This window comes from Falco biarmicus, chromosome 6 (genome assembly GCF_023638135.1).
Source record: "Falco biarmicus isolate bFalBia1 chromosome 6, bFalBia1.pri, whole genome shotgun sequence".
NCBI classification, from domain to species: Eukaryota; Metazoa; Chordata; class Aves; order Falconiformes; family Falconidae; genus Falco; species Falco biarmicus.
Window position 1 is genome coordinate 575,827 of NC_079293.1, and position 18,091 is coordinate 593,917.

Consider the following 18,091-nt stretch of genomic DNA (forward strand, 5'->3'; position numbering starts at 1 on the left):
TCCCTGTGATATGAATGAATGAGTGGTGCTTTCATTATATCCTTTGTCATCTCCCAAGTACAGAAATGTCTGGCTTTTACATGCATTGTGAAGGGCGTAGAAGTATTGCTGCTAGGTTAACAGTGCATGCTGTAAGAGAACTTCTTTTGCTTCGACAAAGCTGTGTAAGAGCTTGAGGGGTTTTGCTGCATGCAGACACTTTACCTAAGTAGGGATCAGAATGTCTTACCTTGCACTGTGGTCACCAGTGTTGACAATACTGTGCTGGTTTCTCTCTGCAGTTGTTAGAACTTATAAACTTCTCAGGGAAAACTTCTTGTTTCAGTTACAGGTTATTTATCATCACAATAGCTTCGGGACTAGAGGAGTCTAAGCCTCTGAAATAAATCTGGTTGAACTGTGTCTTGTTTCTTTAAGTATTACAAAATGAATGTTATTGTACCCTGGATGCTGTTTTCAGGGGGTAGGTCCTGGGGCTTGCTACCCATCTGTCCTTTACCATTATGGTTTGGTAATCAGAGGACTCTAGAAAATTGCCAGTTTTCAAGGGCTTCATAAACTTACTGGTCCATGTAAAGCATTGTTTGATGGGTAGCTGTGTTTTTGGTGTGTAAAACATACTTTGGAAAGTAAACTTCTGTTTAAAAAGATAAATCATGGGTTGGATCCATATCCCCGCTGTGTTATAATACAATTTGGAAGAGGAAGCATGATGCAGATGTGTCACTGAGTACGTGAGGGTGTGCTTCTTCAAACCACAGTTCTGAGCTTTCTTTTGCCCATTACATACTGAGTTGCCTCCTTACAAGTATCATTTCCTTCTCTGCCCATATCTTTTCCAGTGACTGACATGGCAGGTTTCTACCCTGCAGTAGAATGATCCAGCTGTGATCATCTGACAGTTTTGTAGTGATGGAGTACCTCATCCAGTGCTGTCAAAAGCTAAGTGGACACATCTACACCTGCAGTTAAAAAACTAGTCTTCAGTCTGTGATCAGCATTGACCAATGTGAGGAGTTGGATGACAACTTAAATTGGCAGTGTCAAAAGCTTTTCTTGTACATCATAGCAGCTGCTCAGTTCTGTTGCTGTGGAGCTACCAACTGCTGGCAAGGGTGAAGAATAAATCATCTTAACCTTGCTCCTCAAAAGTCCTGATTGTTTCTGTCCTTCACAAAAAGAGTAATGAAAGGTAGACACCCTTGTTACCACAAAATTCATGTATTCCTATCTGCATACCAACACCTCCCACACCTTCCTGAACAACAGAAAACCTAACTGCCCCCTTGCCAGCTGTCAAAATTTTCAGCTTTATCTTGAGAGCATCAACATGTAAGTTAGTCAATTCAAACATGAAAATGTGTAGCGTTTTAAAATTTTGAATTTGAGTTGTGTGCAATAGATCAAATAAAATGTAAAGAATAAAAAACTAATCTGGCTGGTCTAGGGGAGGAAAGGAAAAGTAAGAATGTTTGAGGGAGTAGTGCTAGTTACTTTCAGGGTCTCTACTCTTAAATATTATTTGGTGTAGTAGTAGTAGTATTCCTTGCCCTAGAAACTGGTGCTCTGGCAGTTTTTATAGCCATCATACACAGGTTTCCTGAACGGGTCTAGAATTTGAAGACTTACATATGTGATAGAATCATGTAGGTTGGAAAAGACCTTTAAGATCTTCAGGTTCAACCATTAAGCCAGGACTGCCAAGCCCATCCCGAAGCACCACATTTAAGCATAAGGTCCAGGCAGACAGCATCCACAGCCTTTCTGTCACCCACTAGGCAGGTCACCTTGTCATGGAAGGAGATCACGTTCGTCAAGCAGACCTGCCTTTCATAAACCCATGCTGACTGGGCCTGATTCTGCAGTTGTCCTGTACCTGCCACATGACGGCACCGAGGACGACCTGCTCCATAACCTGCCCTGGCACCGAGGTCAGGCTGACAGCTCTGTAGTTCCCTGGATCCTCTTTCCTGCCCTTCTAGGTGGGCATCACATTGGCTAACCCCCAATCTTCTGGGACCTCTCCCCAGTTCGCCAGGATTGCTGATTAGATATAAATTAAAGCATTTACAGCTAATAAACATAATTTTTCTAGGAAAGAAATTAATACTCAGAATTGCCTTTTGCAGAGGCGATACCAGAGAATTTTTCCAGAGAATGAACTAAAAAAAATGAAATAGCAGCTTTTAATGTATTGGCTTTGTATTTATTCTGAAAAATGGACAACTAGTCCAGGTAGGAAAAGTTGTAGTAAATAACAAAGGTCCAAAAGCCTCTGGATTCTAGAAAAATGCACTATGTAGGTAACTAGCAGAATACATTGTCAGTCTTTCAAAAGCAGAAGAGAATGTGCTGTATTAAATTTCTGAAATGCTTTTCAATATGCTGTTAAGAAAGATATATCACTAATTGTACATTGTATAAATGAAAGTAAGACTGTGGATCATGTCTGTTTGTCCTCTGGTGTTAATGACAAAACCCCAGCCAGATTGCTGGCATTCTTAGCTTTTAGAAAAAGTTTTTTTCTAACATAAAATTTTAAGTCTGAGGAGGAAAAAAGAAATGGGTGCAGTAAAACATGTAGTTTAGGATGGCCTACTTAGTTACAAATCTATTAAAAATCTTAATGTTAGTTGAAATGGTAGGAGAACTGTTGAAGTTCAGGTGGGAAGGAATGCAGAACATCCTACACAAAAATTCTGTGGCAAGGCATCTAGATCTAGCATTTCTGTAGAAACACGCATTTGGATCTTGAGGCGTATAAGCTGTAATGAGTAAATGAGAGTGGCTTTAAATGAGGGTACTGATGCAGTAGCAATTTTAAGGCTTGGTGGAAAAAAGATGAGTAGCATAATGTGTTGTTCCTAGAGTTTCAGTTGGAATAGTAGAATAGATCCTGATGGTAGGACAGTGGTACAATAATAAAACTTACGATCAAGTGAAGTGAATAAGTAAAGTGTATTACAGAATTTCTATGTATGGCCATAGGACTGTTTCATCAAGCACCAGATAGTTGTGACAGTGATTCTATAATAATAAGGTATTAAAAATGGCAATAATAATGTTTATTATCTTATTACCTACGTGTAAGTGAGGTAAAATTTATGATTATATATGATAGCAAAGACTGCTTTGGGGTGATGTTAAATGATGTCTCAAAGCAACTAATCTGAGAACCTACCATGGAACAAGTGAAGACCACACTTAGATACCTCCTTGTTTATGCAGAAAAGTACAGGAGACAACTGAAAACAGAGGCATTTTTCTGGAAATTAATCTCGTTCAGAGAAGGAAAATAGGAAGATGAACTCTAGAAAGTGAAACAAAATCATAGTAAGGCAGTATGAGATATTAAGGAGCCATTGGCTGAAGGTGAATGCTAAAAATGTATTTCAGATACGTTAGAAGTTTACAAGAGAGTTACTGGGGTTATTAGATACTCCAGTTGTGAAGGATCACTCAGATACAAGAAGGTCGTTGGAGGAGGACTGTTGTCCGTTCATTAGTGTTCAGGGCAAGGGGGATCAAGTAGGCTGCTACATCAGAGCCGTTCTTTCCAGGAGATTAGCCTGGAAAGCTGCCTTAAATTAGAATGCCAATACAGAAGGCTTTTGAACAAATCAATACATTGAACAATAATAAATTGTTAGGACTAAATGGTATTTATGCAGCAGTTCTAAATGAGCTCAAATACAGGGCTGTGGAAGTCTTACTCCTGGTGTGTGATCTGCACTTAAATCAGCCTCAGTGCTAGAGGAGCGAAGCGTTACAAACATGGCACAGTCTTCTGTGAAGGGCACAGTTTGGAAGCTACAAAACAGTAAAATTGTCTTTTGGTCTGTGTAAACCAGTTGCAACCATAAGAAAGTCAGTCAGTCAGTGGACATGAAGGCCATTATGGTATTTTGAGAGAGCTGCATCCCTGTGAGGATAGTATAGTTATGCCTCTCTAGTCTTAGAATTCCTTGGAGTTCTTGGTGAAGGTGAGGACTGATCCAGTCCACAGAGGACTTTTCAAAAGCTTTAGACAAGGTTGTTCTGCTTTTATAACTTAGCTGTCTTTATGAGTGATTCAAGGGAAAGATGGCAGGACAAGAATGCATCCTCTCTTTTCACACTGTATGTCTGTGGTCACCAAGGGTCAGTACTAATCAGCTTATAAGTAATCCATGCAAAGGGGTGAATAATGCTGTACCAGAGTGTCATGCACAAGTAGTCAGGGTAGAAAAATCTCAAGCCGAAGAATTTTAATACTGAAAAACTGCAGAATGATCTTAAGATACTTAGTGAACAGATGATAAAGCAGGAGGAAAACTGTTCCATTGAGTGCAAGTTGCATTAACTAAGCATATAGAGAGGTGACTTTATATTAGTTAACTCTTTTGTAGGAAAGATCTGTGGACAGTTTTTGGAAAACATCAGCTCATTGCTCAGCTTCATTCTAACAGACAAAGAGAAAGTTAGGATGTCTTAGGAAAGAAATGTAGAAAAATGCCGTAAGAGTTCATTATACAATTAATGACTTTGTGTTTAGTGCACTGTACAGTTCTGGTCATCTGATTTCAAAAGTAGTAAATCAGTGCAGAAAGAAGACAACAGGGGTCATCTGAGATGCAGAAGGGTCTGGAAAACACAGCCTTGAGGAAACAGAAGAGATATCTATAGGATTATGAGTGATGTGGAAGTAGTGAACTGGGAATGATCTCTCACTGCTGCTTTATGATTTATTGCCCCTTAATTATTGCAATTAATAGGTAGTGGTTTTAAAGCTGATTTTTTTTTTCTTTTTTTAACATTATATAATTAAACTGTAGAACTCATGTGAAGAGGCTATAAGTATACAGAAGTTCAGAAAAGTAGTAGCATTCATGAAAGGTAACTTCAACAATCCCTAAAGTGATAATTTTGGGCAGTTGAGAAGATCTACCAGTGAAAAGCTGCTTTAAAAATCTGTTTCTACTTTGTTTGTTTGTTGGGGTTTTATTTTGGTGAGCAGCATTAGCACTGGCCATAGACAAAATCTTGGACTAGTTGGCTTTTTGGGGTGCAGTTCAGCTCAAGATGAGTATAAGTTGAAGTGTCTACCAGCAGGTTTGCATGGTCATGTTGGATGTATAAACTCGTTTTAGAGCCAGGAGAGCTTGATGAGCAGTTCAGCCCACTGTAGACATCCAGGCTTGGTTTCCTTGCCTAGAGTAACCTGCCTGGCTTCCAGCTGTTCTAATAAGGCATGGATCTCCTTCTCTGGGTACAGTGTCCTGTCTGCCAGCTCGCTGATGTTCTACACGGTGTAAGGAGCCCCAAGGGGCGCTAGGCACTTCAGGCAACTGAATCATACACCAGTGCGGAGTCAGCTGAATCATGTGTTAAGCACCATTGACTGTACTGACTAGATTTCCATCAGATTTATAATGGGGGTGTGGATGCATGCTTATAAACACCTATTTATTTGATTTCTGGCCAAATCCCATGCTTAGTCTGACCCTGTGTGACACTTACAAGTTCAGTCACTATGGTCTTGTTTATAGCAAGGGTAAATAGTGTGTTTTCTGTTACACTTAGTGTATATATAGGTATGACTGGTAGTCTGAACAGGTGCCCCTGCACTGTAGAGTCCTGGAAGCCTTGCTGATGTGTTTAGAATTGCAGTAGCCCCCAATAGCTCCTGTGCTGTGCTGACCCACCAGTGCGGTCAGCAGGAGAGCTGTGAGAGTGTAAGTGCAGCATACTGCGTTGCTTGCTGCTGAAGCCCATCATTTGGTCATTGGGAGGTCTTGTGGCTTTGAGTACTTGGCTTCAAAGTTTCCACCTGAAGTTGTAAAGTTGACCCCAATAGAAAATGATTAAGTTACTTAAGCACTTGAGTTAAGAAAATACAATAGTTGTCTTAAAGGTAAAAATTCTGCGCTGCCTCTAGAGGAGAAGCTTTTAATTTGAAATCTAATTGAAATAATTGTCCTGGTTTTGGCTGGGGTAGTTTATTTTCTCTTCAGTAGCTGGTACAATGCTGTGTTTTGGATTTAGTATGAGAATAATGTTAATAACACACTGATGTTTGTAGTTGTTGCTAGGTAATGTTTATACAAAGTCAAGGACTTTTCAGTTGTTTAGGCCCTGCCAGTGAGAAAGGTGGAGAGGCACAAGAAGTTGGGAGGGGACACAGCCCAGACAGGTGGCCTGAACTAGCCACAGGAATATTCCATATCACAGAACGTCAGGCTGAGTGTATAAACTGGGTGGGGGGTGGGTGTGTCTGGGGCCTGCCGATCACTGCCCGGGGACTGGCTGGGCATCAGTGGCTGGTGGGCAGTTGTGTTGTGCATCACTTGTTGGTTTTTTCTTTCTCTCCTTCTCTTTGCTTTTCATTACAATTGTTGTTACTATTACCATATATTATTTTATTTCAATTATTAAAATTTTCAATCCATGAGTGTTACCTTTTTCCTGATTGTCCTCCCCATCACACTGGGGGTGGGAAGGGGAGTGAGCGAGTGGCTGTGTGGTACTTAGTTGCCAGCTGGGGTTAAACAATGACCGTGATCTAAATAAAAATTATTTTATGGTAGCATTTTTTTCATGACATAGTATTAGCAGCTAAAAAAAAAACACAAAAAAGACTATTCTCAGTAACTTTACAATTTCTTTTGGGTTTGTTTTTTTTTTGTTGTTCTTTTAACAGGGACGAGGATGGTAAGCCCTGCATCTTTAAGAAAATTGCTGGAGTCTTGTAAAGATCTCTCTTTACTCGATGTGTCCTTCTGTTCACAGATTGATAGTAGAGTTGTCCTGGAACTGAATGCCAACTTCCCTAATGTGTTCATAAAAAAGAGTTTCACCCAGTGACTCACTACATATGCTGCTGTGGAGTTTGTTTGACAGAGTTGTTTCCTGTAAATTTGTGCTGACTTTTAAAGAAGACTATAAATCCACTGTGAAATAGTGGAAAATATTCATTATCTACACAAATGGGTAAAATACATTTAAATGTATGATGGAGTTCTTAAAGAGTTGATATTGTACCTAAGAATTGTTTTACTCTGTGTTAATTGGTGGCACTGTATGTTATAGCAGCCATATATGTGGCTTTAATGAGAAGAAAATTAATAACATCTTCTTAAATGTCCCTTTATATAAGGTGTTACACACAATAAACTATGTTAATATCCAGGTGAAAGCAGAAGTTCAATATTTACCAGTAAGGAAAAGATGGGTGCTTCCTTTTTACATGTATGTTTGTGTGTGTATACGTAAATGTATACAGTTCTATTTGTATATACGTACACAGATACTGTAGCATACTAGTTTGGCCTGCAGCATAAGATGTTATGATCTGACCTATAATTAGTTGTTTAAAAACCTCTTCAACTTGTATAAGAATGGATTGAAGACACAATTGATTTCCAAAAAAATGAAGAAGACAAAAGTACCTGATGCATTTTTCTCCCTTCCTCCACCTGGGATAGATGTAGTGATGTCTTAAAGTCCAGCCTAAGTGACACAACAGATAAATGCAAGAACCTTCCACCTGAACTTAGAGCAGAAATGAAAGGGAAAATTGCCAGCTGCTTCTTGGTATTGGATATAAAGTTTGAGCCAGGTACTTAGTGTTGTAACTGGTAATGTGTAGAAAACCCCAGAGCAATTTTCTTTTCAAATTTCTGTCACGGTCAAGACTTGATTTGTGATACATCTGCTTTTCATGCAGAGTACCGTAAAAAATAGAATGTAGGATAATAAATTACCAACTGTCCCTTACACTGACATCAAATCTACTGTCAAGTGTTAAAACAAACATCTTTGTTCGGTAAAACAGCAATGAAAATATAGTGGGTTTGTAACAAGGACAATATGATTTGGTGATTTAATAATCACCAAACTTAGTATTGGATTTGTTCTGGTTTTGTGGGGTCTTTTTTGCTTTTCCAAAAGGCGATCGCTCAAAGTACTATTGCACTGTCTCTCTTTAACACTGTTTAGCCTCTAGAGAAGGAAAACTGTGTTGATGGACAAATTCTGGAGGTTTCTTCCTTTTGCACTTTCTTGGATGAAGTTTTTCTTTTTTTTTTTTCCTTGTTGAGTGCCACTGATAGAGTATGTTGCTATGTACAGTTTGAGTTTAGAATTTTACCTTTTTAGCCATTGTTGATGAGTACGGACCACGAAATACATGCTGCCATTTGATATTTGTTCCACTGTTCTTGTATTGATGGCACTTACTAGCTACTGGAATAAGAAGGAAAATATTTTTCTGGCAGAAATAAAAGATTACACTGAAGATCACTGGCAAAGAATACTTCAGTTTACACAGTAAATAACCGACTGCTACTAGAGGACTGCTACAAATCATTAAAGATTTGACAATGTCTGTGACTCCTGTATGAATGCTTTGAACTCTGTGCTGGTGCCAATACTTTGTAAACCATGTCATGAATCAGCTACAAAACATTTATCAATTTTATAGGAAGACATTTTTCTTCAATTTTTTTAAATTTTACAGAATCTTTTGGGAATTCCAAACCCAAAGAAGGGCATGCACAGTTGGCTTTTTGAATTTTCCTCCACACAGATGGCACTATGGGATTTCCAACAGGATTATGCCATTCCATTCCTTTTTATATATTTTTTTTTTTAAATCAGAGAACTGGACATTGTTGGAGATTTTTATAGATTGATTTACCTTTGTTTTCCCCCACCACATTGATGATGTCAGCTTTGGTGTAATTCTGTGAGACCTCATTTCTTTCAATCAGGTTTGGGTTGATTTTCTGGGAATTTAACTTGTAACTTTTTTTATTTATTTACAAGTAATATTTTTCATTGTAATTGCATATAAATGTTCTAGTTATTAGGAGAACACAGGTTTAGGTAATGGGAGTTTACAAAGAACAGTATTTCAAAACTAATGTTTTTGTTGTGAAATTTCACTTCTCAGGGTGCATCTGTGTTTATCTCCTTTTTTTCTTAGAGATGTATCTTTGGTTTTCACTGTAAATAGAATGGGATGTAGATGAAGTGATAGCCATTGTGCCTTCAAACTGGTAAACTTGGTAAATAATGCAGTTTTACTTCTACAGCATCAGTGAATCAAATAAGTGCTTTTGTAATCATGTATGTGTAAAGGATTTAATTCTCGGTTGCTTTTTAGGTAGTATAAAGGAGGTTTAAGTTGACTTTTTTTTCCATACTAAAGGGGTTTTTTTTTCTTATGTTGTGCCTTCTGTTTGGTTTTGTCAGGAGTTCTCTATTGTCACTTGAAAGATAAATTGAAGTCTACTTTTTGTTTGGACTATTTAAAAATTAGCTATTGCTAACACATAATTCAAATACCTGAGAAATAATTGTGAAAGACTTCCATTTATAGTTGCAGGCTTTAACCTTCAGTCAGAGGGTAAGAAGCTGTTTTAGGTGTGGCTTTGTACACCCAAGAAGCCTTCCAGCAATGAGAAGACAGACCAGACCTGACATTTCTAATATCCAGGATAAAGAGAACATGCTTTTAGACCTTCCTTATACATCACAAAGAAGCAACAGTAGATTGCTGTCTTTTTAGTTCTGTTATTTTATACTTGTGTGTATATCTATTTATACATATGTATGTATAAATTATATACACACACATGTATATACATGAAAATTTTTTGTATGTGTGTAGGTACTTTTATGTATAAATCTCAAAGGTTTTCATGTAGGAATTACTTTGTGACGTGAATGTAAGAGCAAAAGATGTTTCATAGCAGTTCTGTTTTCAGCTCTTGTTTTACTGTACCTGGAGACTGAGTTCCTCTCCACCCATGCAGCAGGAAAAGCCTGTGGGAGGTGTGCTTGAGTTCCTCTGTTGCTTTGCCGAAGTGCCTTTTGGTTTGTCTAAATGTGAAAGGTATTACAGGGTATGGTAGAGTGTGAATGCAAAGTCCAATAACTGCTGTGGACTGTCTCCTTGTGAAGCAGTCATATAGAGGGAAACTTCTAGTTTCATTGAATCCAAAATGAATGATGGCAATTCCTCGGTTGGAGGAATTTAAATCATCCTGGAATTGGGTCATCTGCAACACTAGACCATCCCTCAGTCATGTTATATAAATTCTGCTTTTAAGGATATTCCCTTTTTTTTAATCTTGTCTGTCTTTCTGAAGCATTGTAAAAGATGCACTTTGGCAATAGATGTTAAAAAAAAACATTGCTAATGTGTCCAGAAAAAAAGAAGCTTTCTCTGAAGTGCTCCTGTTCTTAAACTGAATGGGAGCTTCAATACTATCTGTATGAAATCGGTGTGGGATGGCATGTAGCTAGATATGTCATTCTTTTGGTCATTTAAAAAATTAATATGATTATTTTGCCATTGAAAGCATCTTCCCAACCCTTGAAGGCTTCATTCAATAGTGTACTTGTATTCATAATTCTGAGCTGTCTGGCTAGGTAGCTCTACAGAAATGGATGGGGTTTCTGTTGTTTTAATTATGCACATGATTAACTACATGACTGAGCAGGAAGAACAGTTTTGCATAGAAGTTTGGACCTTATAATTCCCATGTACTTGGAGTTCCAAGTTTCAGGGGAAGAAAAAAAAAGAAAAAATAGCCCTGTATTTACTGCCTGATTCTTTCCTTGGAGCTCTCATACCAGCTTTTCCGGATACAAGATTTCTCATAATTGTGGTACACAGTGAGCAGAATGTCAGCTATCCGAAAGTTAGAAATCTAGTTTGAGGAATCTAGAGAGCTAATAATCTCCTCCTGAGGTAGATACTTAAGGAAAGTAGAATGTATCATATTCTGGAGAGCATCTCTGAAGGCTGTGGAAGCCATGATTTAGCTCAGGTTAGATACTTGGCTTTAGAATACTAGACTGAGATTAATTCCATCCAGCACTGTACTACCTGTCTTGGAATATCAAAAAACAAGACCAGAACAACATCCATTCCCAAAGCTCAAAATCTTCCAAAATCCTTACAGAGAGAAGCAAATTAGAAGAGATACCGACAACCTGAAAAGTCAGTGTTTTAAATGCCAGGATCTACTTCTGCCCCTGAGTCTGTTGCCAGTACCTGTAGAATATCTTTTTTTTTTTTTTTTTTTTTTTTTTTTTAATGTGGAAATGCATCCCCTTTCCCTGTTCTGACATCTCATGTACCTAACTGGCTATATGTATAGTTCTGTAAATACATGAAATTAATAAGCAAACATAATTAATATTTCACAGCTATTTTGATAATCTTTCATATTGCTATGATTAAGACTATGACTAGTTTAACTGCTCTCCTGTCATCAGAAATGTTACCCACTGTGCATTTGCAAAAAGCGTATGTTTAGTCCTGGTTATTGTGTGTACTTATTGCATCTTACGGGATATGTTTCCCATGTTACATTTGCAGGACTACTAAATTTACAAGAACTAGATAAAATGTAGCATTTTATTATATGGAGTGTGGGGGTGACTTTATACATTGATTTAGATGTTCTTTATTACTCTTTTGCAATGATTCCGTAAGTTGTGGCTTTTGAAATGACTAGGCTAGAAATTCCTGGTTTAACGTGTCTGTACATGCTGTGTTAGACACAGTCAGCATTTTTCCCAAATGAAGTTATTTGCCCTTCACTGAGGGGATTTCTATGATTTTTAGGTTTCTGACTTGGTAATGAAATCCAAGAAGGGCTCTTTATTAAATATTACCAGGCATGGGACAGTTGGTGATAACTGACATTAGGAAGGGCTGAGGCGTGAGTTTGTGTGTGTTACAAATCTTCATGATCTTCAGAGAAGGGCCTTGGCAAGAGGTGGCTCTTTTTAAGAAGTTTCAGCCTCAGTAACAGCAGGCAGTGGTGAGCTTTTCCTTTTTAGCTAATCGACTAAGCGGTGTTACGCTGAGTTATGTAGCTGTAGTTTCTTGCTGTCTTGTTCTTGTTTAAGAATGATAAATGGGGGAGACATCCTAAATTGGAGGGGATCCTTTGTGAGGAACGACGTTTTTCTCTTGCATGTTTTGTTCCCCTTTTCTAAAAACAAACAAACAAATAAAAAAGCATCAGCTCTTGGAAAGCGCTCTCTTTTCCCTTGGATACTGAAGAAATGCAAATGTCAAGAAAGTTGAGAAAGGAACAAAGGGGACTTAAGCAGATTTATGTGGAAACTCATGAAAGGGTGGCCAGAGCTATTTATAGACATGAGGAAAATAACTGCATTGTTCTAATCAGCTGTTACCTTCCCAGAAATTCAGTTTCCCGTATAATTTTGCATGCTCATACTTAAGTCAAGATTTAGCATTTAGATGCACTTCATAGTGACTTTTTGTGTATGTGCTCATACAGTAATTCTTGATGTCTGTTTCATTTTTATGAACTACACGAAAATATTTTTTTCACCTACCACTGCCCAGCTGCATTTTTTGTTAAACTCTGAAATGATTTTGTGTGTGCACACACAGACACATATAAGACTTAATTGCGTTTGTAATTGGTCCTTTTTGGAAGACAAAACCCTGCAGTTTTGGGGTAAAAATGGTAAAGAGGAGGCTCAGGGGAAATGTTGTCAATGTATAGGAATACCTGATGGAGGCAGGGAATGAAGAAGAGGGAGCCAGATCCTTCTCAGTGGTGCCCATGGACAGGACAAGAGGGAATGGGCAGAAACTGAAACAGGAGACTCTGTCTGAACACAAGATGACATGTTTTATAGTAAGGGTGGCCAGGCTCTAGCACAAGTCTTCCAACAGAGCCTGTGGAATCTCCATCCTTGGAGATACTCAAAAGCTGTCTGGACATGGTCCTGGGTTGGTAGCCCTGCTTGAGCAGTGACCTCCAGAGGTCCCTTCCAACCTCAACCATTATTGTGTGTTCTATGTTCTGTGACCTGAGTCTTGCTCTTTGGTTGTTCCGTTTGCTTCAGTGTACTGATCGCTGAAGGTGGTAGGGAGAGGGAAAAGAAATAATACCTGTTCTAAGAAACTTGTGATGTTGAGAACAGTCACAAGCTCATTGTTAATTTTCTTTTTTTATTATTTTAAGAGAAGTAACATTTTCCTTGGTTTAGGTTAGTAAGAAAATTTAAATGTACCTTACTAAAATAAAATGGTGGCGGTGTTCTTGACATGCATGTGCCAAACACATTAGTAATTTACGGAAGTATTACTATCCCTCCTAAGTCTGAAAGACCAAGGACTAAGATAAATATCCCTATTGTTGGGTACTGACAGTAGTTTCTGCTTAGAAACTGTGTTGTCTATAAAACATCAGGAACAGATTAGTTTGCATATTTTTAGTATTTAGTTACATAGATCTTACCATAAATTGGGATTACCATGGCTTACATGCTAGTTGTTTCTGCTTACTCTATTGGAAACTGAGTATAGCAGTTAACTGTTCCTAGTATCAAAACATGAAAACTTGAATTCAGGTGAAAAAGAGAACAAAGCTTATGAAACACTGAACTGTCTGAGCTTGTAAGGGAGCTACTGTTATAATTGTGGTGAATTCCCATCTTTTTTGTATTTATTTACTATTATACCATTGTCAGGAGCTGTTGGGTAGTACCGTCATCTGCTCACCGTCAGGGGATGGGCTCTCTCAGACCTCAGTCTCTTTAGTGCCACAGATTTCTGCATGTATACACTGTTCTGAAACTAACAGAGGCAAATTAAAAACAGCTGTTCTGGTTGTAATTTGGAAACTAATGGGTAGTCTGTGCTTGGAGTTACATTGGAGTAGTTACTGAAAGTGAATTAAAATAACCAGGAATTGGTGCATTTGCAGGGGGACTTGACGCTTTCTGATTTAACTTTTGCATACAGACAAGTTGTAACTACCAGCTGTCCCTTGAGCCATCTTAGTCAAATCAATGTGATGGTCTCATTCTGGATCTTCCTGGTGAGCATAAAGCCACTGCAGCTCTTCAGCGCCTTGTGGCACTCTGCATTCATCTCCTTACCAGGCAGAGCGTGTAACTGGGGTGTGTGGAAGCTGGCCTGATCTCTGCAAGTGAGGTGCGTGAACTGCCTGGGGAAATTTCCTGCTCACATTTATTCCTCTGTGTGGGTGAGAAGGAATGGCATCTCCAGGCCCTCAAATTTAAATACCTGAAGCCAACATCTGGATTTATTTAAAAATAATAGGTCTTTCCCTGCCCTGCCCCCCCTTAAATAACCAGCAACAGAATACTTGCATGGTATTTATAATTTAATACTATGCTCTGTTTTCTGCTGGAATGGTAGGAGTTTGAGTAATGTTACAACAAACTTCTACAGGGTTACCTTTTAGAGGGACTAATTTCTGTAAAAGGTGGCAGAGCAGCAATAGAGGGAACAGTTCTGGACACTGTCTGTAAATGGCTCTGCTATGTATGCTATGCCAGTAAGCACTAGAAGCAAATTATGCCTTTTTTTAATAACAAGTCAAGAAGGACGAAAGGGATAATTGCCTCTAAGCACATTTTCTATAGCTGGAGGATAGTTGTATCATCTAATTTTAACTATCTTGGGTAGGTACTAAAGTTAGGAAACTAGTCTCCCAGGGTCCCTTCACTCTGGGTACATAGGTTCTTCCATAGGGTAATTCAGATCAGAAGATCAGTCTTAAATTGAGGTCTTGAATTGATCTCTGGAGAAGCTGAGGGCTATGTAGACCACATAAAACTTCTACTGGAAACTAGCTTCTCGAACTGCGCGTGCTGCCCTGGCACGTGTGGATTCAGAGCAAGATGTCACTTACCCCTTGGTGCTCCCTGTTAGGCCCTAGGTTCTCTTGTTTCCACCAAAGACCACCACTTTCTTTGCTCTCAAAGACCACCACTTTCTTTGCTCTGTTAATTGGACTGTATCTGATTGCTCCTACAAAATATCTTGGCTAAAAGTAGAAAACCTTTTATTTTCTATTAGTTGAGTGTTTAAAGTTGGGGTTTTTTTACCCTCCCAGGTTGGGTATTAAAGCCAGCAGAAGGAAGAGGGTATTTAACTTCAGTCAAAGGAGTAACAAGCAGCAGGTGGGAGCACGTTGGTTGTACAAATGTTTTAATTCATATTAGCATAAATGAGGATGGCTGCTCTTGACTGTGTTGCCAGGCTCCTTAACCTTTAGATGGTTCATCTCAGTACTGTGTTGCAGAGATGTCCAAACAGAGGTTGGTTATCTTCACCTAGTAATGGTGGTTCCAGCCATAAAGTATAAAATGCGGCTGCGAACGTACAGGAACATGCAAGTTGTAACTGGCTTCAATAAATGTCCTAACTAAGGTCCTTTGAGAAACAGACGTTGGAAGGTTTAGGTTAGAAAGGCTCATAAGAGCGTGTTTGAAGCATGGCAAAGGCAGCAATTGGCAAAACCAAAAGTGAGAGACACAGGCGGCCGTTCCTGGATGCCTTTTCAGGACTCTTTCCTGATGTTAAGCTGCATGGGCCCATAAAGCTAACATCCACTACTTTGCACCCCTGCTGTCCTAAATATAGTCAGTATTCCAGGAGCTGTGTCTGTAAGTGCAATCTTGGATCCCAGATCTGTTCTCTGTGTTGTCATTCAATGTTGTACACATTCAGCATTAACCCCATTTTTTTGTTTTGTGCTCCTCTTAGTGTACTAGCAGTGTTAGTACTAGCTAGACCTTAGCGTCTTCTGTGTATTTGTTTTTAATATTCTCCTCTGAGGCTTGTTTATTTCTTTTGTACTTACAGTACTTGATTATGTTTCAAAATCATGGGGTTTTTCCCCCATTGGTATTCTGCTTGACCAATAGTAAATGGAAGGTACATTGTTAGCGTATCACTTCTGTTCAGATTTGACTACTGCATCTTCTCTCTCTGTGTAAACCCAAAGGTCTTTGTGCCTATGCTATGCAGACACAGCTCAGGCATGGATACTTGGCGGCTCCTTGTTTGAATACCTTTGACTCATGCCACTTGATAGGTTTTTGTGGTATAAGGTAAGGGTTTCCTTGAACACACACAAAACAAGAGATGTTAGCCCAATATTTATAAACAATTTAATTTATTATGGAAAAATCATCTAATGCCTTATATTGCTAACTCAAAAATAGTTTCTTTTTCTCTTAAAAAGTTACATATTTACACACGTATTACTTCTATTTAGTAAATTAAGTCTGTTTTATTCTGACACATTGAATAATTTAAGATGTCATAATACTGTGTTCTGTAGTTTTATTCTGTTACTGCCAGTATAAAGAAGTTGAAATTAATGACCTCACTGAATTGTCAGTGTCTGCTAATTCAGAGATGACAGAAATGTGTTAAAATATATTCCACCTATAATATTTATCTTGCTTTGAACTTAATTTGTTTCCCTTTGACAGTGTTGCAAAATACCAAGTGTACATAAAATAATGAATAAATAAAACAAAAATAAATTATTTATCTACATTCATTGACCTTCTGTGCATTCATTTTAAAAAACAATGAATTAAAACACAAAATATGATGGATTCAGAGGAACAGTTTGGTCATATTTTTATCACTGTTCATTTTGAAATAAACTACCCTGTATGTTTAAATTTGTGAGAACTTTTTTTTAGGAAAATGTGTTATTGTTTAATAAGCAGCCCTGTGAAAGCACATAGAACTAAGTGCCTTACACAAAAAAGATGCTTTGCTGCCCAAAACAGCTTGTAATCTAAGTACAGAGCAAGAGACAGCAGATGCATATGGACAGACGGAATAGAAAGCAAAATATGGTGATTACAATGTAAAGAGAGACCTCCAGGAAAAAAATAATTCTTGAATTTCTTTCAAGAATAATTTCCTACTCTAGTGCAAATTATGTTAGCATAATGTATTTCTTAATCCCTTCAATTATAAAGGTAGTGATACAGTTGTGTTTAAATGTTGTGGAACTTAAATAACAACGATAAATTTAGCAAAAATTTTAGAGTTCTGCAGCTTTGAAAATGGGAACCAGAAGGGGACGGGTGATCTGCTGGACTTGACTTGTCTGGAACAACCCAAGTATTGAACAGGAAATGAGTAAGTGCTTTGCTAGACTTTGTCTTTCTTTTTCATAAATTACTGAAGAATTTGTTTATTGGGTCGGAAATTGGTGTTGGTCTGATCAGTGCCTGTTTTCTTCTAGACAAGGTAGGTTAAGTGTTGGGTTTGCCTGATCCTGTTTAATTGCTTAAGACAACACCTCTACTAAAACAAATAGAACACCCTGGGTTGTTTTCTTGCATCTCTCATAAGACTTTTTAATCTCCAGCATCTTACCAAAGCATTTGGCTTTTGTATCACACCTTTACCTCAGGCCAGTATAGTTTCAAATGTGCTGAAACTACCTTCCAGCACCAACTTACAGCTGCTGGCGCTTCTGATTATCAAGTAGCATAAGGAGAGACTGGACCCAGCTTCTGTGCATCTTGGACAAAATGCAGCTGACTTGACACATGCTAAGTAGAGTTTCAGATGTCCCTTCTGATGGCCCTGATTCTGACATACCAGTTTCACAGTGCTGTTTTCACAGGATTGACAGTTCATGCGTAAGACTGAAAATTGTCAGGTTTTTCTTCCTCTGTGTGGCACTTCTGATCATGCAGAGGGCTTAAAAACCATGCAGATAAGGCCAGATTTCAAAATATTTCAGATTTCCAGGCTTCGGTGCCTGAGAGATTGTAATACGCTTTATTAATTGGCAGGAGTGCATTATTATTTGAGGAAGTGAAAGCAGTTACATGTTCTCCGTACTCACATAGTTTTACATGTTGTATGTCCAGAGGGAGGGAGGAGTTTGGTGTTCTGTGAGAACATTCAACAATGCGAACATTTCTCTGCTACTTTAAGATGCAACTGGCAATCTTGGATGAATGTAAACAGGACACTGTAGATCTGATACCATGCGCACTGCAATCGTTTATTCACTGGTAAAGTCAAATGTCATCATACACAATGCAGGAATTCATTATTACAGACAGATTTTAACATTATGCTTTCCCTCGCAGTTTTGAAGAGCTAGAAATACAAATGCCCTGACACAGTGACCAGGCAGTTTTGAACCGCCAGGTATCTTTAGGAGTTAAAATTAAGTGCAGGAGCATTTTTGTAACAAGGTCATGTCCATCTGTCTGGGTGCAAATGCACAAACAATTTCAGTTCCAACTTCAGGTC

At 38.4% G+C, this 18,091-nt stretch overlaps 1 protein-coding gene across 9 annotated transcripts in view; it reads left to right on the forward strand.

Moving 5' to 3' along the window:
• Positions 1-16,365, forward strand: part of FBXL4 (F-box and leucine rich repeat protein 4) — a 72,027-nt gene extending 55,662 nt beyond the window's left edge. For 7 of the 9 annotated variants that reach the window (XM_056342531.1, XM_056342528.1, XM_056342529.1 and 4 more), the window contains one exon: positions 6,680-16,365. In XM_056342531.1, coding sequence (XP_056198506.1) covers positions 6,680-6,843 — 164 coding nt within the window. In that variant the 3' untranslated portion in view covers positions 6,844-16,365. Of the gene's footprint in view, positions 1-842; positions 6,431-6,679 lie in introns of those variants that run through there. The other 2 variants (XM_056342534.1, XM_056342535.1) reach the window with 2 other exon arrangements.
• The last annotated feature ends 1,726 nt before the right edge of the window (positions 16,366-18,091 follow it).